The 24,609-nt window shown below is 43.5% G+C and overlaps 1 protein-coding gene across 1 annotated transcript; it reads right to left on the reverse strand.

Moving 5' to 3' along the window:
• Positions 1–2,828: 2,828 nt before the first annotated feature.
• On the reverse strand, positions 2,829–23,209 carry LOC310778947 (gap junction gamma-1 protein-like). The gene is given in 4 exon segments (XM_083639419.1): positions 2,829–4,380; positions 5,175–5,526; positions 5,528–6,356; positions 23,063–23,209. Coding segments are annotated over 3 exon segments (1,161 nt in total). The 5' UTR covers positions 6,323–6,356; positions 23,063–23,209; the 3' UTR covers positions 2,829–4,366.
• Positions 23,210–24,609: the final 1,400 nt, after the last annotated feature.

A 24,609-nucleotide genomic window follows, 5' to 3' on the forward strand; every position in this document is an offset into this window, starting at 1 on the left:
AGACTAGACAGGTGGTGGCCTTACCCATCACCATCAGGTCTTCACCAGAGCTAAAATGCAGACTACACAGGTGGCCTTACCATCACCATCAGCATCAGGTCTTCACCAGAGCTAAAATGCAGACTAGACAGGTGGCCTTACCATCACCATCAGGTCTTCACCAGGGCTAAAATGCAGACTAGACAGGTGGTGGCCTTACCCAGCACCATCAGGTCCTCACCAGGGCTAAAATGCAGACTACACAGGTGGCCTCACCCAGCACCATCAGGTCTTCATCAGGGCTAAAATGCAGACTACACAGGTGGCCTCACCCAGCACCGCAGCTGGCCATTTGGGTGTCCTAATCATAATTGCATTGTTGTGCCACCCTCCCCTGCGAAATGCACCGTTTAACACTGTTTAAAATAAATACATAAAGAAAAACTATCTCTTGACTTGTCTATTGCTTTTGTAAAGGTATTTAAATTAATTTGACAGTGTAATTACACTTAATGACATCTTAATGAAAAGTTCAAATTGTACAACCACTGTAGTTGAGGACTCAGAAACCCCTTATGACATAGTTATAAACTCACTTGACAGTGTAATTACACTTAATAACAGCTTAAAGAAAAGTAAAAAAAAATCCACTTTAGTTGAGGTTGTAGAAAACCCTCATGACATAGTTATAAACTCATTTGACAGTGTAATTACACTTGACATCTTAACGAAAAGTCCAGAATACCAATGTTGAGGTCATGGAAAATTTATATAAATAAAAATATAAATGACACTGTTATAATGGTGTTATCAAAGCCAATGTCAGAACTAACCACATAATGGCAGTTTAATGGCATAATGGCATGATGGCATGTTGTGACGAAAGCTAAATAGTTTATTTAAGTTTGATAGGCCTGCTAACTCATGTTTATGACATGGCATCATATGAGGGTATGTTGTCTTGGTTAATGTCAAGTTGTCATAACAAAGACACCTCAAACAATGTCAACTTTGCACAACAGTGACATAATTTCCCGAATGACACTTGATAACAACAGTCATAAACATTCATAAAGCCTCCTTAATGTTCATGACAGGTGTTATGTCATGGTTATGACAGTGTCATGTCATTATGAACACCCCCTTCAAAGAAAGTTATTATTATTCTGTTGTATTATTCTCTAGTAATCTAGTTTGTTTTCTGAATGCCAGTCTCTTCTTCAGTGGTCCCACCTAAAGTATTTTATTTCTTCTGCGCTGGTATGTCTATAAGCTTGATGGAAGTGCGATACACTGTTGATCGTATTGAATCAGCACTGAATGAACAAGCAGGTGTCTTAATGCGTCTTTAACTGCCTGGCTTAGTGTGCAATATCAAATCTCTCTCTCTCGATGGTCACGGAGGCTGGCTGAAAACTGTTTTGCCTATATTATTCTGCCCACCATCTGTCTATCTGTCCATCATTTGACCAGGATCTCTGTCTGTGTCCGTCTTCCGTTTGCCTGTAATTTGCCTTGAAACTTGAACTTTGAATTTTGCCTTGAAACAGAAGCAGGGCTGTAGTCAAAACTGCCTTGGTCAAGTCCAACTCCAGATCGAGTCATTGGTGAATCGAGTCTGACTCGAGACCAAGACCACAAAACTATTACGAGTCAATTTCAAAACCAAATTCAATACCATAGCAAAGTGCTATCCAAGGCTACCATTGTATTTATCCATAAATAAAACAGAGTAAGTGGGTTCTGCGATTTCGGTCATGTTTTTGTGATGCGAAGTTGAGCAATTGTGCGCTGTGCATGCCAATAGAGCAGGCGAGGCCACGTAGCAGCCGAGCTGCAGGGCGGGCAAGGCCGCACAGCGGCCGAGCTAGTGAGGCTGCGCAGCGGGCGAGCCTAGGAATCTAGCTCACGTAGCGTGCGAGATGCCTAGTTGACTAAAATAGCATTTTTGTTTATTACCTAAAATAGAAGAGATGTTTTTAAAGACTTAAAATTAGTATGTATTTTTTTTCCCCCCTGATTTTTATCCCATTTTATCCCCCATTAGTGCTCACTTGATTTCTCAATCCTGGTTGCTACTCCATCCTCTGCCGATCTGGGGAGAGCCGAGACTGGCTCCATGCTTCCTCCGAGACATGGGCAGTCAGCCAGCCAAATTAGTATGTTTTGAGGGCAAAATTAATTGTAGGCAGCTTATGCTCATATCAGGCTATACAGTAGTTAACTATAAGTGGATTTTGCCTACTTTGTTTTTACTGCTCCATAATCATACCTGTATGCTGCTATCAGCATTTCTTGACTGAAAATATTCCTAACATGACATGACATTTTAATTTATGTTGTCTTGGTTAATGTCAAGATGTCATAACGAAGACATCTCAAACAAAGTCAACTTTGCATTAACAGTGACATAATTTACCGTATCACAAAGATTCATAAAGCCTCCTTAATGTTCATAACAGGTGTTGTCATGTCATGGTTATGAAAAGTGTCATGTCAGCATTATGAACTTCAAAGAAAGTGTTACCTTGAATTTAAATCTTAACTTTGTGCAGGATTTTCATGCAAAGGAAATGATTAGTACAACACAAAGGTATACCATCAACAACTCAAAAAAGACAACTTTAGATCAATACAGTTTTGTGTCAATTTGCATGTCCATAAATGCTACAATAGGCAGATTTTTCCTCTACAAGTGCTGACAGGGCAGGGTGCAAGCTGGGTATGAGAATTCATATGATCAATCAGCAGAGTGAATCTGTGAATTGGGAGGCAAACAACTTCACTATCACACTGAAGTTACATATTATCAGACTTAAACCACTTGACAAAACCAGTATTTGTTGAAAAAGGTTTATTTTAGAAACTAGCCACAAAAATACTATCAATACAAAAAAGTATAAAAAGTACAAAAAGCATTTTTTAGAAAATAACTTGAGATGACATTTGCGTTGGCACTGTGGGTATGATTCAGAATACAAATGGTGGCATCCTGGTGTAGAGCATTCAAGGCATTGTATGGACCTACCATCAAAATGAGAACATGTTTATAGCTTTCACTGAGACAGTGACAACAGTATTATTATAATCCAAAAACCAGCACTTTCAGACATGGCAGGCATGTTCTGTCTTTTCACAGAAACCAACAGCTCAAATAAGTGTAGGTCCCGAGTGACAACAGCAGCATCTGCTGGTCAACATGGAAATAATAAGGAATATGATCTATAAAATGAGTCGTGGGTTGAACTGCTGCACTTGTCCTCAAATTGTCATGGACCGTTTTAAAGATGCAACAGTCTCTAGCTAAAATTAGGCTTTTAGGGAGCTAGGATAGTGAATGTGATTCTTTTTAAACTGAACAGTAATGTTGGCCACAGTGACAAAAGCCTCTTTTCAATGACAAAATACTCCAAAATAACACACAGTATCAAATTCCTTTTTAGAAACAATACAAGACAATGTCACAATTTACATGTATTTCAAGCATTAACCAGGTTTTTATTCCTTTGGACAAAGGCACCACAAGTGTGTTCCAGTTACCATACCTGGCACCAGACTTGGGAGCAGTGACTGGTGCAGTGCTAACACGGTGCCCCTTCAAAAAAGAGAAAACAATTACAACTGTACAGCTTACATCAGTCATTACAAGCTGGGGACATAGTCTGAACTGTTTGAAAATGTCAGCGGACACACCTGGAAGAAAATTGACACCTCCCAAAGTCTGTCAGTATTACAATGACTCCAGTACCTTCTTTGTTCTGTTATGAGTGGTGCCTTGTCCATTAGCCTGCCAGTTTATATGTACAAGCTGACTCAATGTAGTTCACTTCCTCACAAAACACAAGATTCATAACTTTACACTTCTACATGTGATTTTTTTTTTTTTGCACAACAATTGGCCTGGCCTCATCTTATCTTATCGGTATTGCTGAAAATGGACTTCCAGTTTTAGGTCTAAGGCAAACTTGAGATGCACTCCCCCCTCTGAACTTCCAACAGCGGACAAGCTTACAAAAATGGAACAACTAATAATCCTAAATGTCAAAAAAACAAGGGACAACAGCAGCTGCCCTGAGGGAGAAGCATAGATAACCGCTCTTGTTGCACAGCGGCGGTTTGTAAGCACTTTGGATCTTTAGACAGGCTAGAGTGGGTCAAGAAGAGCTGGATTGGTTGAGACGCCCGTTGTGTTCTCCTTGTTCCACTTGATCCTTGACCACTGCTGGCCGTAATACTGAAAGGCTTGGGCTGAGTTCAGCCTCCTCAAGCAAATTCATAAGATCACAGACACATTCACACACTCGCATATCTCCACGATATTCCCTTATGTCCGCTCACTGTCCCTGATGTGAAGTTTTATCCACAGTGTGAGCTGGGCTGATGAGTTCTATGCTCGGAGACCTGGGGAGAGGAGAGTTTGGGGTCAGTAGTGCGTTTAGGCCTTTTGGTTTAATACACCCAAGAACTGAGAACACAGGAGTTAGTTTTACATTGCAAGTGGAACCGGATCAAGGCTAAAGGCATAATAATATTGAATATTGACAACAGGGATGTGCGAGACTAGTCGGTTAAAAGTTTAAATGTAGCTCATCACTAGGATTTCAATGAGTAGAAGTTCGCCCAAGGAGAGAATGTAGTGAATATACTTGGTCATAGCTTTCATTCTCTCCTGTTATCTCCCCATCTACATTATATTATACTCGCGCTGTTCGCCTCAAGTCACATTTCCGAGAAGCTGCACGCAGGCTGTGCCGGCAGGCTCACCGACCGCGGCACACCCCTCGGCGCATTCGGCGAGGGGTTTGACATGGAAGTATGTCAAGGCCTTTAGGAATCCCACCCACCACAAATAATACAAAATAATTGCAGCTTCTTCGCTTTTAGGAAATTGTGGTTCATATTCCAATTTAAAAAAAAAAGGCAAATTAATTGTACAGCACCTAGTCAAGGCCAACTCAAAACTCAAAATGTATTTTTATTTGAAACTATAGCCCAGCTCAAAATCTCTATCATAACATTATTTAAATCACAGAAATAATGTTTTGGGAAAAGAGTGTTTGGTTATAGACTACAGACAACAGAGTGAAGATAAAAGCCTTAATTATTGTTATCAGGGAACTGATCAATAGTAGGATTGGGGGGGGGGGGGGGGGGGGGGATCAGATCTATCTTGTATGAAAAGCTGGAATTCTCACCTTTCTCGCACGTGCTGCTCTGCTTCTCCTGGGCAAAGTTGAGTCGGTTCTGCTCCACAGCGGTGCCGTTGGACTCGGGGCTGCTGCTGCGTGACGGGCTGCCCTCCTCGTTCTGGTAAGCCATATCCAGGTGCTGCTGGGCCAACTTCAGGTGTCTCCGCAGCCTCTCCAGCTCCCGCGAGGACGACTCGTCCCCGAACGACTCGCGGCCGGAGTCGCCCAGGTTGTCCCTGAAGCCCATCTTTCCTGACGGGTCCTTCTTCAGAGCCGTGTGGTAGCCCGGAGGGGCGGACGGCTGGCGGCAGATGGAGGGCCGCTGGCTGGACAGGGCTGTGTGGCGGGGGGTGGGGGGGCCGCGGCCGCGGCGTGCAGAAACAGTCCCGAATGCCGCTGATGCCGAGGTGGAGGATCTCCAACAGGGTAAAGAGCAGACACAGGGCGCTGACGCCGTACATGATGAGCAGGAAGATGGTCTTCTCCGTAGGGCGTGAGATGAAACAGTCCACCGTGTGCGGGCAAGGGGAGCGCGTGCACACGTACGACGGCGACACTTCCAGCCCGTACAGGATGTACTGGCCAAACAAGAACGATACCTCGAAGGCGGCGCGCGACAGCAGCTGAAAGACGTACACCTTCATGAGGCCGTCGCGCTTGATGCGCCGGCGCCCGTCATGCTTTTTGCTCGGCTTCTCCACAGCTTCCTTCTCCTTGTCCGGCTCAATCTCCTCCAGGATCATGGGGTCCTCCTCGCCATTATCCTCCGCTTCCTCATAGTCCCGATTGGCACCGCGGCTCACTATAGGCATCCTCTTCCTGGTGCGAGGTTGGTATTCATCGTCCTCCATGCGGGCAATCTTATGCATGGCGAAGCCTAGGTACATGATGGTGGGAGTGGTGATCATAATCACCTGAAAGACCCAGAAACGAATGTGCGAGAGCGGCGCAAAGGCATCGTAGCACACGTTCTCACAACCAGGCTGCTGCGTGTTGCATGCGAATTTACTCTGTTCATCGTAGTAGATGGACTCGCCCCCGACGGCTGTCAGCACAATGCGGAAGACGATGAGAAGCGTGAGCCAGATTTTGCCCACAAATGTGGAGTGATTTGAAATCTCGTCTAGCAGACGTGTAAGGAAGCTCCAGCTCATTGTGCCTCTGGGGTGGGGGGGAGGCCTCTCAAATCTGTGTGGGAAGAGGAGAGACAACTTTCAGATTTGGTTGTGGTTTTGAACAGATGAAAGAATAGGATATTGGCTCGTGGAAACACATTGATATGCACAGGTGGTTTGCACAGGTGACACAGAGCACTGCAGGAATAAGTCCGGAAGTAGCATGTTGGATCTTCAGGGGAAAAGTGAATGGGGTTTTAGAATGGTGGGGATTTTGCTTAAATGCCTAAAATAAGGTCTGTGGTTAACAAAAGTTTATGGGAGTGGTAATTTGTGTTCAGCAGGATAATCTTCACAAACGTGAATCACTTTTATCATTGTTGAAACATAAATGCATTTTTTGGGGTGGGGTGGGGGGTGTTTCAAACATCTTCGGGACTTCCGCCTTCCGCCTACAAAGATACGTCCTGCCTGCGGGGCTCGATTACATAAGTAGTCATTTAGGTGGACTTAATCACAATGAAGGTGAGGCATGCAAATAGAAATACACCTAAATATTGAACTGTATGAAATAGACAATGTAGGCCAGGGCAGTTGTGGGGTATTTTCAACTATTCTCTTCTGTTTAGGTTAGAAAATGCCATTAAAACATAGAACAGGGTTGAAAATAAAATTAATAAAATAAAGAAGGGGACATTAGGAAGTAGTAAATTATCACGCATATAATACAAAATCAAAGATGTAATTTTTCCACTACCTTACTAAATGGTTTGGTCATTTTGGCAAACCACATACAGCCCATTTTAAAGTTGTGGCTCTTGACATGCAACTTCTTGCCGCTAGGTGGCGACGTCGTTTCAGTCTAGTATAAAAGAGACATTCCATAAGGAGAAGGCTGTTCCATGTCTGACTGCCACAGACAGCATGCTCAGGCAAGGACCCCCGGCAAAGTTTGAATAGCTGCCATCACTAAAGCATGCAGCCACGTGAGGATTGTTATTGAACAGCTGTAATGTTAAAGTTTCATCAAAACAGATCTGTGTAGAAACCTTGCTTGAAATGTGTTAATTACAACCACTGAAAACACAAGTCATGGTGTAATAATGTGTGTCAGATGGCTAGGAGGATGACTTGACAGAGTGAAACAATTTACAACCAAGGAAGAACTCCTGTGGTTTAACACCATCTGTGACCAACCTCTTACCAGCGTTTGAAGAGTAATTATCTACAACTATAAAACTATGCTACCGGACTTGTGCCTAGTACTAAACCGGCTTGATGCAATGATAGTATTGTCACAGCATTCTACCGCTCACTAGAAGGCTTCAGATCAAGGACTTTCACGTCTTGTCTTTTACAGCAACAATTTGCACGCAAATCACATAACGGATTTGCCTCATGGCCTTTTTCACATTTGCCCTTGTTGCTGTAAACCAGTTGTGTCGCATCATATACCCTGCCTGGAGGCCCACGAATCAGCAGATTTTCCTTCCAATCAAAACACTGCAAGCAGAGAGGGAGCAACTTATCGGTGAAATCTCCCGGTACAGTGATTGGTTGGAAGGCCTCTCACAGTCATTTTTTGACACTTTGCCCAATTATTTTTGAGGCTACTTCACACGAGTCAGTGACCCCCATAACTAATAGGACCAGAGCCAGTGACACTGATGTGTTAACCCATCGTTTTTGGACACCGATAGGAAAAATAACTTTTACTTACTCTTTTGATTTTGGAAAATCTGATGTGATAATCTGCATTTGTACAGATAGGTGTTCTCCCCCCCCTATGCTTTACACTGTACAGTATATATTACGGGGGGCAATACATAAACACTGCATGTCATTACTGTAAAGTTTACAGTATGTAAAGCATTGTTTATGTATTGTCTTGTTCTTAAGAGGACCACAGTGGAAATATAAGTTGTTGACTTCACTGCGTTTTTATCATAGATTTTTATTTAAATGTATGTGCTGGCATCTGGAGCGAAATGTGCATGGATTTATTTGAACTTAAATAGATCCAATCCACTCCCAAAAAAACCTGCATACTCTCTTGGCGGTCCATGGCACATGATGTTACACCATTGCTCTAAACAATATTAAAGACGAGAAATATCACGCACTTCACACACTCATTTCTGCTCAATTGTGCGCCGCGCAGAACCCCTCTGTCTTATTATAGTAGTGAGATATGAAATCACTTTCCTCTGCATAAGTATTCCTGCACCACTCTACACCGGGGATCTAAAACCTAGAGAGGAACTGAATGTAGCCAACATAATTTATGACTACAAAATAGTCAGACTATGTGGTCTCTTGCCTTCTCTAACACAGCACAGCAAAACAATATACTGTATTGTCCAAGTTGAGCGATAGAGAGACTTATTTATGAGTTGAAGAGCTATGTAACTCCTCGTTTATTTCATTCATTCTGGGGTTTTTCCTAGCTCAAAATGAGGTGGAGGTGGTACTAAAGTCCGACCGATATGGGATTTTTTAGACTACATTTTAGAGTGGAAAGAGGGTGGCAGCCGCCGGGCGATACATAGTGAACGTCGAGCTTACAGTTAATGTGAAATGATCATATCCTATTTGCAGTTGCAGTGGAGGCCTGTCAGAGCATCGCCAGGGATGAAAGCAGGCGTCTGGTGATGCCTATGGGTTCCAGACTTCAGGCTGTCATTGACTCCAAAGGATTTGCAACCAAGTATTAAAAGTGACTACCGTAAATTCCGGACTATAAGGCGCACCGGTGTATAAGCCGCACCTGCAGAGTTGACTGTTTTTTACATATATAAGCCGCACCGGACTATAAGCCGCGGGTGTTTTGATGTTTAATTACCGTTCGTGCACAGAGGGGATTGTCGGGAAAGAGATGGCTGTTTGGGGAAGCTCCCATTTATTAACATTTCAACAAAACAAGTTGCATATTTGCATAACGTATTCAAGTGTTACCATTTAGTGCAATAGTAGCTACAGAACATGTACTGTGCTGTGTAAATTTAGGGGTCCTTGGCATGAAAAAGGTTGAAAACCACTGATCTACATTATAGCCTACAGTAGTACCATAACAAAAAACAAAGCTTACAGCGCTTGACGAGGCAATATCAATGGCTAAATTAAATGTGTTTTTTTTAAAGTGCAAAATAAAGTGCCTGTAACACGACAGTAAGCCTAAAGTTGCAGTAACACGGCTGCTTAAAATATACGGTAATCAGCCTACCAGAAAAGTCATTAATCCTCGTCTTCATCTTTTAGGCTAAGGTGCAGTACGCTGTAACCAGAAAAGTCAAGTCATTAATCCTCATCTTCGTCTTCTTCCTGCGTACTAAAACCACCAAAGTCCTCATCTTCAGTGTCGGAAACGAACAGGCTCAGGGTGGCTTCGTCAGCCACTCTCCTCTCTCCTTCGTTGTCGCTCTCAAAACCAACGAACTCCTCTTCGTCACTGTCGGAATCGAACAGCCTCTGAAGGCCCTCAGCTGTGGCGGCGTCCTCCTCTTCATCACGCAGCAGTCCAGCCTTTCGGAACCCGTTGGTGATCGTGGATGTTTTGACACTCCTCCACGCTGTCAGGATCCACTGGCAAACTTGAGCCTTCAGTCGGATCTGAACGGCACCTCGGCCGTCTGCTCTCTGTGTCAACACCCTGATGCCAAGGTTACGTGCTGCTGCTCGATTTCCTTCTTTCCTTCTTCTTCTCGCCGCCATCGTCGTAACACAGCCAGTTCTCCATCTTTTGAAGCATGATGTTAGATTACAACGAGCTAGTTGTGTGGCTTAGCCTTCCAAAATGTTGCCTTTAGTTTTTTTGAATGTAATACATAGAATTGGGAATGTTACATTCAATTTCATTCAGACTGTCTTTCAGGCTCAATCGCTGCCATGTTCCCCCCGGAGCGAGGGAGGAGGGAGGGTGTTTTACCGTAGTGGCTGAGAGAGCGTAGTGGCACAGTGCTCCAATCAGGTCGCGAGGCACATTTTTTGCAACATCATCCAATCAGGGTCTCGCTCTCGTAATGTCTGTCTTGCTCTCGTTCTGCCTCATACCAACATCCATAGATTTTGGAGGTTCCCGAGTGGCCGTTTGCTGAAAAAATCCATAGATAAGCCGCACCGTTATATAAGCCGCAGGGGCCAAAAAAGCCCAAAAAACGGGAAAAAAGCCACGGCTTATAGTCCGGAATTTACGGTATTTGATTTATGATTGTTAGTTTGTCCAATTACTTAAGATGTAATGTAATTCCTACATCATTCACCTGATTTGGATGTACCCTCAAACTAAAGCTGGAAGTCTGCAGTTAAAGCACATCTTCATTGTTTCATTTCAATCATTGCCGAAATGATGAAGATTGTGTCCGATGTCATATGGACCTAACTGTACATGAAGAAGCAGCAGTGACGGATACACAGCTCACCTTGACGATCACCTGCTTGTTCAGAAAACAAGGAGAGGTCCGCTGTTACAATGTAATGAGCCCACATGAATAAATTCACATTTTGTGGCAAACATATAATATCACATAATATCCACACTCAGTGTATTATGATCAAATGCATCTCCCTGGAGCTTCAAAGCCCTAAATAGGGTATTTGGGACAGCCCTAGTTCTCTCCAAGTTTGTTGTCAGTAAACAGTAACAACGTTAAGTATTCTGTCTTGCCTAGCTGGGCAGTGCCAGTGCATCTCTCGGTCTGTGTCTTGCCAGCCACTTCCAGGGGCTGTGTTCTGACTTTGTGTCTGGCAAAACAACTATTTATTAGGCTACATTTGATAACGCCAACGGACAACGGTGTTTATAGACTGCATCTTAGAACAGATAACTGCATCGCACGTCAACTAGTGTTGTCAACCAACATGATACCAACATTTTGACTTCGATACCGATAGGAAGTTTAGTATCATGATACTCGATACTGATACGATACTCAATACCTAATGGATAAGAAACAATGTTTCCATGTCCCAAACATGCTATATAACATCACCTGTCAATCAAAGACTGCGGCCATAAATGCAAAAGTCGGACTGATATGTCATTAAGCGGTAATTTGGCGCCGGTAAAAATAAAACAAAATCCTCACAACTTCTGCCCACAGTAGGCTACTATAATGAATGCATAGCAATAATAATAAATAGCCCAATAAAGGGCTATGATTAGGGCTGCATCAATTTTCTTATCACTAGCTGGCATCTGATGAGACCATCTCCTTGCCATTTGCCACACTACGAGAGGTAGCCTAACGTTAAATTGGTCTGCTGAATGCTGATGACTGCAACCATGCAAATAATCCCCCCCCCCCCCCCCCCCCCACAAAAAAACCCCCAAAACAAAACACAGTCACCAAAACATGATGTGAAGAATGAAGATGTTTTTAACCATAACATTCTGGTCCTCAGCCTATTAAGCACAGAGCAGCTGATAACGGGAGCTCGTTTCATCCAAAAATGCACGAGGCTTCCTGAATTTGGGTCAGATCAAGTTCGGATCACATTCACACCACAAACAAAACGTACTAGAGTTTGTTTGGAAGCGCACCGAGACCACCTCTTTCAACAGGTCTCGGTCCGCTTTTGGTGCGCACCAGAGTTCGATTTGTTGCATTCACACCTGTGACCTGCTCAAATGAACCACGCCACGGGGGAAAACGAACTCTAGTGCAATTCAACCGAACCAAACGAGGTAGGTGTGAAAGCACCCTCAGTGGCCAACAGTATGAGAACTGGTTCTACTGGGAGTGTGTGTGTGTGTGTGTGTGTGTGTGTGTGTGTGTGTGTGTGTGTGTGTGTGTGTGTGTGTGTAACTCTATGAATGTGAAGCGGGGGGCGTTACTGAGAAGGAGTGTGTTCTTCTGAGGGAACCATCCCTAGATAAATACAGGTTGGAATAAATAAAGCACTCTTAGCAATAGGGCACACCCGGCACAGGGTTTCCATTACGCTGCAGCAATTAGGTTGAAGGCACTCCTGAGAGTCTGATGGCTGATTAGCTTATTAGAAGGACGGACTTCCATAAAAAAGATCACTTCCTTCCTGATAGGCTACATGGTTGCTCTATCCACTCTTTTAGAGGAGCGTATTGATCTATGTGTGTATGATTAGTGTTCATATCACCAACATCATCAATAGTGAAGCACAACTATCTTATGCAAAAAAGAAAGAAAGAAAAGTTAGGTATAAAGAAAGTAGGGGTGGGGGAAAAAATCGATTCACCTAAGTATCGCGATTTTTAATGTCACGATATTTTGGATCGATCTTTTATTCCAGAATCAATAATCGCAAAAAAAAAAAAAAAAAAAAAAATTTGGGTGCTTGCAGTCAGGCCACTCACTGAACAGCAGGCCAGGCGCCGCCTACTGGTTTACTAGTGGTTTTATTACATTATTAGTTAGTCTGAAGTAATAATTACACTTCAGGGTTAAAGTGGGTGCGTCTCATTGTAAAATTGGACTTCAAACGGCCCAAATCTGGCTTCAAACGGCCAAAATTGGGCTTCAAACGGCCCAAATTTCACGCGCGTCGGCCCATATCGGCCTGGCCTGCTTGGTATCTAATGCCGGCCTGAATTATGATCCCAGTCCGCCCCTGTTTTTAACTATATCGCCCAGCCCTACTCATGATATATACAGTCTCTAGTGTATGATTCAACTTTTCCCATGTTCTAATCTAGTGTAAAAAAGCAAACAAACTAAAAAAATAAAAGAAAAAAATAAACAAAAATCGCAATAAATCGTAATATCGAATCGCAATAATCGTAGAATCGCAATACTTAAGAATCGCAATATAAATCGAATCGGCACCCAAGAATCGTGATAGTATCGAATCGGGAGATAAGTGAATCGCCACAGCCCTAAAAGAAAGATTGTATACCGAGTGTTCATGTAAACTCTACTAAGTGTATCTATACTGTCTTGACTGGATGTGGATGCAAGGTCCTATAGCCTTCATTTATTCATTGACTACTAACTATCTGTTGTTTTTAACAATGCACTCACAGGTTTCCATTGAGGGCGAGATAACACTACAGCTTCTCCTAAACAGGAGCTTGTGGTTTCAAGCTGACAATGCATCTGGAGGAATATTTACCACCAGCTCAGTATACGTGTTGCAAAAAAGAATACAATGTTTTTGAGCCACCATAAATCTGCATAATCGTAATCGTAATTTCAACATGATCAGATAGGCTAGGCCAGGGGTTTTCAAAGTCTGAGACTGTGGGCCTCCCCCGAGACAAAGCTTGGAAAAAGGAGCCCCCCTCGCTCAATTCCTGGATGCCTTTGGGATCATGATTGTTATTTGATCCCATAGACTCAACAATTGAGCCAAGATAGGCTGATATTACTGTTTGACATACTTCAGACTGCACCAAATACATACAACGGTCTGTTTGAAGGCATTGGTTTGTTTCTGACTGTGGGAAAGTTGGAAAAACTGTCAAATTCTCTCAAACTGAAAATTCTCTGAAAGTCCTCTTTAACCAAATCACACACATTTAGGCTATTCTATGAGATCTCATTTGCATAACTAATGTAATAACTAATGTAATATTTTTTCACTTCCATTCACTGAGCCTCCCCTGAAGCTGTTTGGAGCCCCCCTGGGGAGGCCTGCCTCCCAATTTTGGCTCATTTCCACCACATATAACAGCACAGTACAGCTCTACTCGATCTGGTCTTACTCGTCTCATCTTGATATAGACTCTGTTTCCATAGCAAGTTTACTCGCCTCCGCCCAGACCCGGTCGTCATAGTGACCGCATATCTGCCCTCCGCCCATAGCCGAAGTAGGCTATAATGTATAACTTTAAAATTAAATCCATACACAAACTTATAAACTGGTTATGAAATACTGGTGCCTCTAAATGACCTACAGTGTACATGGGCAAATGTGACAATCGGCCAGGAGAATGGATATCACTTTGATAGGGTTAGGGTTAGGGTTTGATGTTACTCAAACTCACATGCATACGCTGCGCGGGGGACGGGAGCTACGGGGAGAAGGGAATCCACTACCCCGGCAGCCACTCTCCAGGCATGACCGCGGCTTCGCTAAACCCCCGCCTCCGGCCTAGCGGAGCCGACGTAGCACACAACTACAAAGGGCTTCCTGAGGAGCGGCCTTTTTACAATTGAAAACCACTGTCATGTTAAAGCTGAGCAAGGAGATCGATTTTATTTCACCAGAGCCGAAGGCAGCAACACAAAAGACTGATGGAAATAACAGAAGTAGGGATGTTCATTTTGAACAATTTCCATAATCGGAAATCGGGAAAAATTAACGATCAATTATCGATTATCGATAGCGTAATAATAATAATAATAATAATATATATAAATATATATTTTTTACTCTGGTCTGGTAATAACGTTGCGCGTTCTCGGCCAGCTATAATGGCGATGCCGCTGTGTAGTAAGAATATCAGACACTAGCGCTGTGGCCAGGTAAACAAACATGTTACATGTCAGGTAGGTTACATGATGTAAGGCAATCGGCGTCTTCCAGCTTAGCTGACAGCACAAGAGTCAAATCAACAGGCCTGAGCCAGACCGCTGGGTGCGTTTGTTTTTGTCCCCGGCGCATATCGGTGTGAATTCCCCATGTTTAAAACAGTTTTGTTGGCACAAAGGCCCGTGCCCAGCCAGAAAACTAGAGACTATATGAAGCTCCACCTCACGTTAGTCGGCTGTGCAATGGAGTGGGGCGAGGAGGAACGAATTCCACCCAAACCTAGTCCGCAAAAAAAAAAAAATAATAATAATAATAATAATAATAACAATAATCTATCCAAATTCCACATGATCGATTCAATTCCTTAACGATCAATTATCGATTTTCGATAATTGATGAACATCCCTAAACAGAAGAGAAGGTAAGCCCCACTAAACTGGTATCCAGCATTGACAGTAGATAGTAAACATGATTCTGCCTGACCAATCAGTCGTCTGCAGTGTTCTCACGTCACCGTATGGTACCGGGTCCACAGCGCTGGAACCTCAACAAAGCAGGGACCAAAACTAGCCCGACTCAACCCCGACTCAACCCGGGCTGTCCAGGTTTTTGATCGGTGGAATGAGACAAAAAAGCGAGACGAGCTGGGCGGGGCCACGCTGATACCAGCGGTGGAAATGGGCCATTTGAAAACCTCTGGGCCAAATACTTGAAATTGGAAATAACTATGGCTCTCCTTTCACACCGAGGCAGACATGTAAAAGGAACAGCAGTCAACAGCCCACAGTGTCCTTTATAGCTCTTTATCATGTCTGAGGACTTAAGTTAATACCATCATATACATAATGCATCACTCTATCCCATACCAGGCTACAACACAATGGAATGTAGTTTAATGGATAGGACGGTCCTGAGTTGCCGCAAGCAAAGAGTCACAGCAGCCATGTGATAGGCCTGTAGCAGTTATGGCATTACCGCGGTTACCGCGCACTCATGAGTCATGCCAGGGCAACGCAGAGTCAAGCCGAATACCGCTTCAACGCACGCAAACGAGCAGAGCCGCAGATAATGAATTAGAATTGCAACGGTGCCAATACAAGGCCAAGCAATGCACAGTGCCCACAATAGCGGCAACAAAGAAGTGCAAATGGCTCTCCAGTGTCCAGAGAAAACACTAATGAGCTGCAGATATGTTTTACCTGCACGGCACGAGAAACAAACCTCACTCTGGAACCAAAGTGAATGCAGTCAGGCACAAAGCACCAGCCATTGATTGACTGATTGATTCACACGATGTAACGTTAGTTGTCAGTTTAGCGGAGGTAAAAGCAGGCCAATTAGGACTATGAGTCACTCCTTGGAGGAGCGAGTGAGGAGAGCCTGGCTGAGCAGGTGCCAGGTGGCAGAGAGATGAAGGTTCAAGGTATGGTGTTGAATGGAGATTGGAGCAGTGCACAAACCTCTCCACTGCCGGGACAGTTCTGTTTTAGCTGCGTTGTTTTCTGTTCACACACATGATGCATTGCTCTTAAAGGGCTCGCACCGCGTGAACTACAAATAGCAAATACCACCGTGACGTTACGATGTACCGAATCTCCCATTCATTTGAGGGCACAAAAAAAGCAGGTTTGAACCCATAGAGGGCACTTATGCTGCTGAAATGATAGGGGTTTGTAAAATTGTAACAGATTGGTCTCAAATGTGGAGATTTTGACCAGAATCCTTCACATACTGATACCACCCCAAAAGCCATATACTGTATATTGGTTAAAAGCTGAAAAAGCGTTTTGGGGGTAAGTAAAGGTCTTTGCACACACAGTCCGATTGTTTTCGTATGCGTGTTTTTTAATCCGTCATCTGAAAACACAGACGGGTCCCAGCTCGCAAAAATCTATTGACTGATGCGAAAAACGCAGAAAATCGAACCTCGTCCGAAAACTTAAATGACGGACGTAATTGTCGGACTCGGTGTGTCAACGATGATTGACACAAATGAGGTCGTATTCTTTTTTTTTTTCGTGCGTCAATTTCGGACGAAAATACGGACTTGGTGTGCAAAAGCCTTTACACTTTAATGAACACACTGGAATAGAGATCGACTAGAGAGGCTATATTATAAAGGATAGACTACTAGAGTAATAAATGCATTCTTCTTAACGTTTATTTGGAACCAATTAATTATAACATCTGAGTTTTTGCCGGAACCAGGAGGGCCGGACTAGAAGAGCCTTAGCCCCCCGTTCACAGTTCACACTATACGCCGAAGCGACGCTCAACCTAAGCTGAACCCACAAGTTTCATTTAGGCGTCCTTGTTAACAGGCAAAGCCGTTCGCTGAAGCCACGCTCAAGCGATCATTCAGGATTCATGCATATTTCCAAAGCGTGACGCGTCAAGCCAGGCATGACGTCAATGGGAGATGTGGGTGGGTTCAAGGCGCGCCGAGTCGGCGCTGAGAGGAAAAGAGAAGGCTTCTTGTGTGAACGGTTAGGCGTCCGTTCAGATTGTGCCTGCTTCAAGCTTCAGTTCTACTTACGTTCGGCGTCCTGTGTGAACAAGGGCTTAGGGGCTGGCTTAATACTGACTCACTGACTCCCCATTGTTGAAACACACATGTGTGTGTGTTGAGCAGCAGCAGGCAGCTGAATGAAGCCTGTGACACACCTAGTTAATTACATTCACCTGTGTCAACCAAACTCCACAGCTCCAAAGTGGGAATATTTTGGTTGAACTTGTGAACATGCACAACACTGAGTGGCAGCAGTCTGGGTCCGGCTTAAAGGAGATGTTTTTTTACAACCTGGACCTTATTTCCAGCTATAAATATGTTTTTTAAGTCACCCTGATAAGTTTGGTTTGATTCCCATGCACTGAAATGATAATGACCTGAAAACGGGGCATGTGAAACGCTTATTTTCTGACAGGCAGCGGCTCATATCCTTATTGTATCATAGAGACAATAAGAAAATGAATGATCTATTTTGTCTAGAGAAAGTGCGCTGCAACCAGCGTCTATTTTCAGAGCCCTCCGACTGTTTGTACGCCGGGTCCCAGCGCTTCCAGGAGAAAATATTTTAACTTTTCAGAGAGACGATGGTGTCGGGTGCTCCTTTTCAGGCAACTAATCAGAATGGAGAAACTATCACAACAGACAGAGAAAGAATTGTGGGAGCAGATTGGTTTGCTGTCCGTCACATTGGTAGATAGCAGCTCCTGTTCCTCCAGCATCTCAGGTTGTAATCCATATGAGGCTATTCCAGCTCAAATAAATACACGGCCATCAAATTCAAATGCATCGTCCATAATCTCAAAATTAGATATCAGCTGTGTTTAGCATGCTATGCTAGCTACAGATTGACAGCACAGTGGCTCAGTGGTTAGTACTGTTGCCTCACAGCAAGAAGGTCCCGGGTTCGAACCCCGGTCCGTCCCAGGTCCTTTCTGTGTGGAGTTTGCATGTTCTCCCCGTGTTCGTGTGGGTTTTCTTCGGGTGCTCCGGTTTCCTCCCACCACCAAAATGTTGTTAGGGTTAATACTCCTATCAGTGCCCCTGACCAAGGCACTGGCAAAAGAACTGGAGTTGGTCCCCGGGCGCTGCACTGTGGCTGCCCACTGCTCCTAGTTCCAGGAAGGTTCCTAGTAGAGGATGGGTCAAATACAGAGGATGAATTTCCCCACGGGGATAAATAAAGGACAACTTAACTTAGCTCTGAGCGCTCAACTCTGCCCTGCAAGTCCCACATGTCAAAGGGCCATGTCAAAGCACTTCCAGGGGACTTGCTTGCAGGTAGCTGATCTGTCGTTAGCCTAGCATGCTAATGCTAACTGCTGATATTTGTCTGTTTTTGAGAATATAGACGATTCATTTGGATTCGGATGGCCGCCTGTATTTATTTGAGACTGTCTGGAATAACGTCATATGGATTACAAGGAGCAGGGGGAACAGGAGCTCTCTCTAATGGGAGAGCCAGGGTGAACCAAGGTAAATACATCGTTAATTTTCTCATTGTCTATATGATATAATAAGGATATGAGCAGCTGCGTGTCAGAAAATAAGCTATTTACAGGATGTAAATACAAGCATTTCACATGCCCCGTTATCGTCGTACTCAGGTCGCAGTTCAAAACAAATGATCGTTTCAGCGCATGTATATCAAACCGAACTCATCAGGGTGACTTAAAAATCATATTTTAAAGTTGGAAATAAGGTCCACATTTTAAAAAGCTGGAATTCTCCTTTAACTAGGCTTGCCTGGTCTTGTTTTTGTTTGTTTGTTTTGTTTGCTGGCTTCACTATTTGTGCGGTAAGGAAAAAAACAATATCCTGGCAGCTCTACCATGTGCTATGAAAAGGCTTCTCCCATGCAACTGCCTTATCAGTGTGTGTGTGTGTGTGTGTGTGTGTGTGTGTGTGTGTGTGTGTGTGTGTGTCTGTCTGTCTCTCGTGGTGGTTCAAGAGGCCCCCCATGCAGCTGGCCAGAGGCACCAAATCAGTGCGGTTCATAACCAAATCAGTTTGCACTGCTTATATAACTTTATAGTGGATGGATATTACAGATGGATCCAATTCAGACAATCTCATAAATGCTCACTTAACTCTTGATTGATGTGCACCGAGCGCAAATTATTCATATAGACGTAGACATTATGCCATAAGTTAGTTATATCACCAAATTATGTCAGTGTCCATCTTTTCAAAGTTAAACAAACTTCCTGATCAATTCTGTATGCCTCTAGCTTCCAAGATATGCCCATACATTGTCTGAAACTAACTAAACATACATGAAACTTGCGGATGTCATTTCTTGTGTTTCCACGTCCTGTTGTCTCAAGGGGCCCTGGCCTCCTTTATCAGTGGCACTTCAAACAACCCTGCTTCCAAGAAATTAGCAAAGTACAGCAAACAGAGAGAGAGAGAGGCTGGCAGCCAGTTTCAACGCCGACTGGACCCTGCAGAACAGAGGGGCTTTGTGGCTCTCACATCTGGGAGACTACCGTAAATTCCGGACTATAAGCCGCGGCTTTTTTCCCGTTTTTTGGCCCCTGCGGCTTATATAACGGTGCGTCTTATCTATGGATTTTTTCAGGAAAAAAAAAAAAAAAAAAAAAAAAATCTCTCTTTTTTAGCACTCTTTCTAACTATAAATCCACTTCTGTTTTAATTTCCTCTCTTGCCCTCTTTTCACCACACCGCGGACACTGTGTGCACTGTAAAAATAAACAACGGTGGTGTTGTGTTATGTTGTTTTGTTGAAATGTTATGGTAATACGGTAAATGGGAGCTTCCTCAAACAGCCATCTCTTTCCCGACAATCCCCTCTGTGCGTGACCACTTACATATGGTAATTACGGTAAGCAAACGGCCACAAGCCCATCAACTCCCTCCCCCGACTACCAGGAGAAAATCACAAACTTCGGCGAATTCACACAAAGGAAGATCAAGGAATATTCCATCGAACCGGAGCAGATCATAAATATGGATGAAGTGCCTTTGACGTTCGACCTGCCACTCACTCGGACTGTTAACAAGAAGCGCCCTGGAGGATTCTTTCACCAAAAAAAAGCTTTGCTCGTTCTCGACAGCATGAGAACGAGCAGTAGATGATCATGAGGTGGTTTTTCAGACGTGTCGATATAGCAGTTTATCGCAAAAGTGTAATGGAAACACATTTTTCGCATTTGCACGTCATGTGACCCATATTATCCCTTGGAAAAGGAGCGGAAAATAAGTTTGGTAAGTAAGGTTCGATAGCCGTGTCAAAACCTCCGCAGCAAGTGGAAAACTTTGAAGCAACGCTACCTAGCAGAAAGACGAGTGTTGTGCAAAAGCGTAGCCGGGCAAATTAGATAATGTTTAATGGCAGAAATCGGTCCATGGTGACAGCAGGCTGCCTGTGTGCGCGCATTTGGCACAGCGGCGAGATGAGAGGATGAAAAGCACACACTGGTGCGGTGGTGCTGTCTGAAGTGAATACAGTGACTGTGAGTAGGCTAATACATTGCACACGTTTCAGGTGCAATTATAGAACCAAATCAGCCTTTTCCCCCCTCCATCTCTAAATCGGACCAGTTGTAGGCTATTAGGCTACCTTTTTTCCTCTGCCTGTCGCGCTGACTGCATTCACGCAGCCAGCAACATTTTGCGACTCATTTTCTTTTGAATTGATAATCAGGCTCGTTTATATGCATTGTAACTTCATGTTGGGATTTCCATTGACCATTGGTTGGATTTGAGCATGCAGGGGACGGGATATGGGGCAGATCCCCGTGCGTAATCACTGTGGCAGCTGCTGCAACGGGGAATCACTCAAACGCAACTTCAATGGAAACGCCTACAAGTCGCAATTGTACATTGTCGAAGTTGTAGAAATATCGCAATTCTTTTGCGAAAAACTGTAATGGAAACACAGCTATAGATGAAGAGGAGTTCGTTGGTTTTGAGTGACAATGAAGGAGAGAGGAGAGTGGTTGACGAAGCCACCCTGAACCTGTTCGTTTCCGACACTGAAGATGAGGACTTTGGTGGTTTCAGTACGCAGGAAGAAGAGGAAGACGAGGATTAGTGACTTGACTTCTCTGGTTACAGGTTTGCTGCACATATAGCCTATTGTTGTGTGATTTTGTCTGGGGATTAGTGACCTGACTTTTGTTTTGTTTTGTTGAAATGTTAATAAATGGGAGCTTCCCCAAACAGCCATCGCTTTCCCGACATTCCTCTCTGTGCACGAACCCTTTCATATGGTAATTAAACATCAAAACACCCGCGGCTTATAGTCCGGTGCGGCTTATAGAAGAAAAAAATAGTCAATTTTGGTCCCGCGGCTTATACACCGGTGCGTCTTATAGTCCGGAATTTACGGTAGTCATCATCGCTGCTCCATCCCAAAGCCCTCCGGCTGGGAGGCCCTGGGCTGTGGTCACGACCACAATATCCAAGTCAAACCGAGATTGAATAGTTTTTTAGGCTTTGTGATGTAACAACCCAGCATGCAGGGCTGTTTCAGACAAGGATCCAGGCTTGAATGTGTTAACACTTCTTAACTGTGCTGTCTTACACGTTACTATAACCAGGGTTGCCACCAGTGGGCTTTGGAAGAGGAAGCCGCAGAAAGTGATACTCGAAGTTGTAGTTCCTTGATTGGCCACTTGAGGCTGGATGCAAAAGGGAGTTGTTCTCGTTCACCCCATGTTAAAAAAATGACCCATTTGTAACAGGATTAATCGTGTTTACAGCCTGGTCCAAAACACTGTTTTGGCCTATAGGTAATTTCACCTTTCATAACAACTGTATGGGGGTGAATTTTTATATAACTCACCTGTTTAGAGTAAAATAGACGATAGAAAAGACTATGTTTTCGGGTGATTGATCATTCTGATGTGTAAGCATGACTGGAAAATGCTTGCATTAGAGGACTTATGAGACCGGCATGCGAGAACATCTCTGAATATTGGCCCGGACTTTTGAAATAATTTGTCCTTAAAAAGTGCTTGAAATCATTACAAAAGAGTGGCAACCCTGTGTAACAAAAAACAAGCTCCCAATTTCTATTCCTGCACAAAATATTAAAGCACTTTCAATTATGTATCTTCTCAAAAACTTCCAAGGCCTGGATTTTTCTCTCTCAAATCCACAAACTTCCAAGGATTTCAAGGACCTGTGGTTGTGATTGCCTCGTTCAAAGGCCAACCCCATCTCCAAAATGGAAAATTAATTGAATTAGCTGCAGACAATAAGAAAAAAAAAACAAATCCTCCTGGTGGATTAACGAGGCACAATGAGCCCATAGTGAATGTGAGATGATTTGAGGGTCACTTCCCAGCTAACGTTAGAAAATAAAGGACGAGTCGAGAGATATCCATCATGTGTCGAACTCAGGGCTGCTTGTGCATGCATTCCTCCATCACAAAACCCAGCCGACAATCAAGCCACAATGTCCGTTAGACAAAAAACACTGAAACTACACAATAGTTTCAGCATCTGTTGCTATGACGTTATGGCATTAGATTGTAACGTTACGCTGAGGTCATTCTAAATCTAAATCCATACAAGGCTGTCAATTAGTGTGCTTTATGTTAGCCTCTGGGCTATATGGGCGCGAAAACACAGACCAAAGTTGGCAATAAACATGCATTTTATTATCCTGGTTTCGTGGCCGTTATCATTAGAACACTTGAATTAAAAAACTGCAGGTTTACAGACTAAAGGTTGAATAAAACTTAGGCTAACGCTGCTAGCAGAGGCTAAATATAAAAAAAAAGGCTAGTGATATGTGGTGATGCTGGATTGGCGTCTCTGGCTTAGCACGCTTTGTTTAGAGAGAGGGCTTTTACCTTCAAGTCCAATCTGGATCCTCCGTTTGGTCCGACCGCTCCAAAAAGTTCTCCGTCCCAACAGCTTTTCCTTCGTTTCCTCCTTCACAAAAAAGCCCCCGCGTTCCGATCAACCCATTCAGTTTTTGTGAGACGGCTCGTTGTGTGTCCTCCTCCAGTTGTGGGTTGTAATGCGGGGTGAAGACAGACAAAGACTAGTCCCAATTCTCCCCCCTTCTCTCCTCCCCGTTTCAGTCGGGGTGCCCCACCCCCTATCTGCGCAGAAAGGAGGAAAAAACGAAGAACTCCCAGCAACATTCCTGATGCAATCCTTGCCTCGTATTTTGTTAACTACTTTAACCTCTGAAGCAGATGCGGACTATAATTCACACAGTCACTGAATTCAGAGACACAAGTTTTCAAGCTATTGGAAATAAACAGAAAATTACACCAAAATAGGCTACACTATACTAACACGCCTTCAAACCAAACAAATTAATTGAAAATATTTTAATTATACAGAGAGAATAGATTTTTGTGTTACCAACAGAACATTACAACTAGGCTACTTACTGTGTATTAACATAATGGTATAGGCTTCTTCCTCTCCTTCCCGCCCCTAGTATTTCATGTTTCTCTGTGTATGTTAAGTCCTTACATATAACAACAAATGTTTATGTATTGTATAATAGTCAAGTGTGCCATTATTGCTATTCAAATCTAGTAATAATGTTAAAAATAGTCTTAATTTGAGTATAGAAGGTGATACCCGTTTGTGTGTTGTTGTTTTTTGTCTCTCTGTTGTTTGTAGAGGACCGCAATGGAAATAAGCCAATGGCTTTATTGTGTTTTTATCCTCGGTGATTGTCTGTGATTTCCCTGTATTGTTGACATTCACCCAATAAATCAATCAAACAAAAAAACTCAACCAGTTTCATATGATATCAAGGACCTCTGATTTAGTCCCCTTTAGAGCCACAAAACCCTAGGCTATTTGATGAGATGTTGTCTCTCGGACCCAAATCTGAGAATAAGATTGTGCCCAAAATTCCAGACCATGACTGTCTGTTGTACTATAGGCAGAGAGATAACAGTGAAACCTAGACCTCATTTACACCTGGTATTAAAATGTGTTTTGGGTGATCAGATTGTCTGATCACCCAAAACACATTTTAATGCCAGGTGTAAATGGGGTCTATGATCAAACAGTCATTCCTCTATTAACTGTGTTAATGTCTTGTAAATGAACTAAATTAATACATTAATAAACCTCTTGTGAAGTAACAGTTCATCAATTTTATGTGGACCCCTCTAACCCCCTCATCGAGGACTTCTGGTAGTCCCTGGACCCCACATTGAGAACCCCTGATCTACTGCTTGCCATTTCTATACAGCAGCAGATACCAGCAATCACAGAGGAGCCATGCTTTGCTTGTGTATTGTGTTTGGCAGCAGCCCTATCACCATAACCCTTTGTCTGGCTGATGTGAAACAGCAAGGCCCTGCTGATAAGCGGCACCTCGGTGGGCGCCGTCTTCCTGCCTAGGCGGATGTTCGGAAGTTGTTGC

The sequence above is a fragment of the Poromitra crassiceps genome (genome assembly GCF_964638095.1).
Source record: "Poromitra crassiceps genome assembly, chromosome: 6".
In the NCBI taxonomy this organism is placed as follows: domain Eukaryota; kingdom Metazoa; phylum Chordata; class Actinopteri; order Beryciformes; family Melamphaidae; genus Poromitra; species Poromitra crassiceps.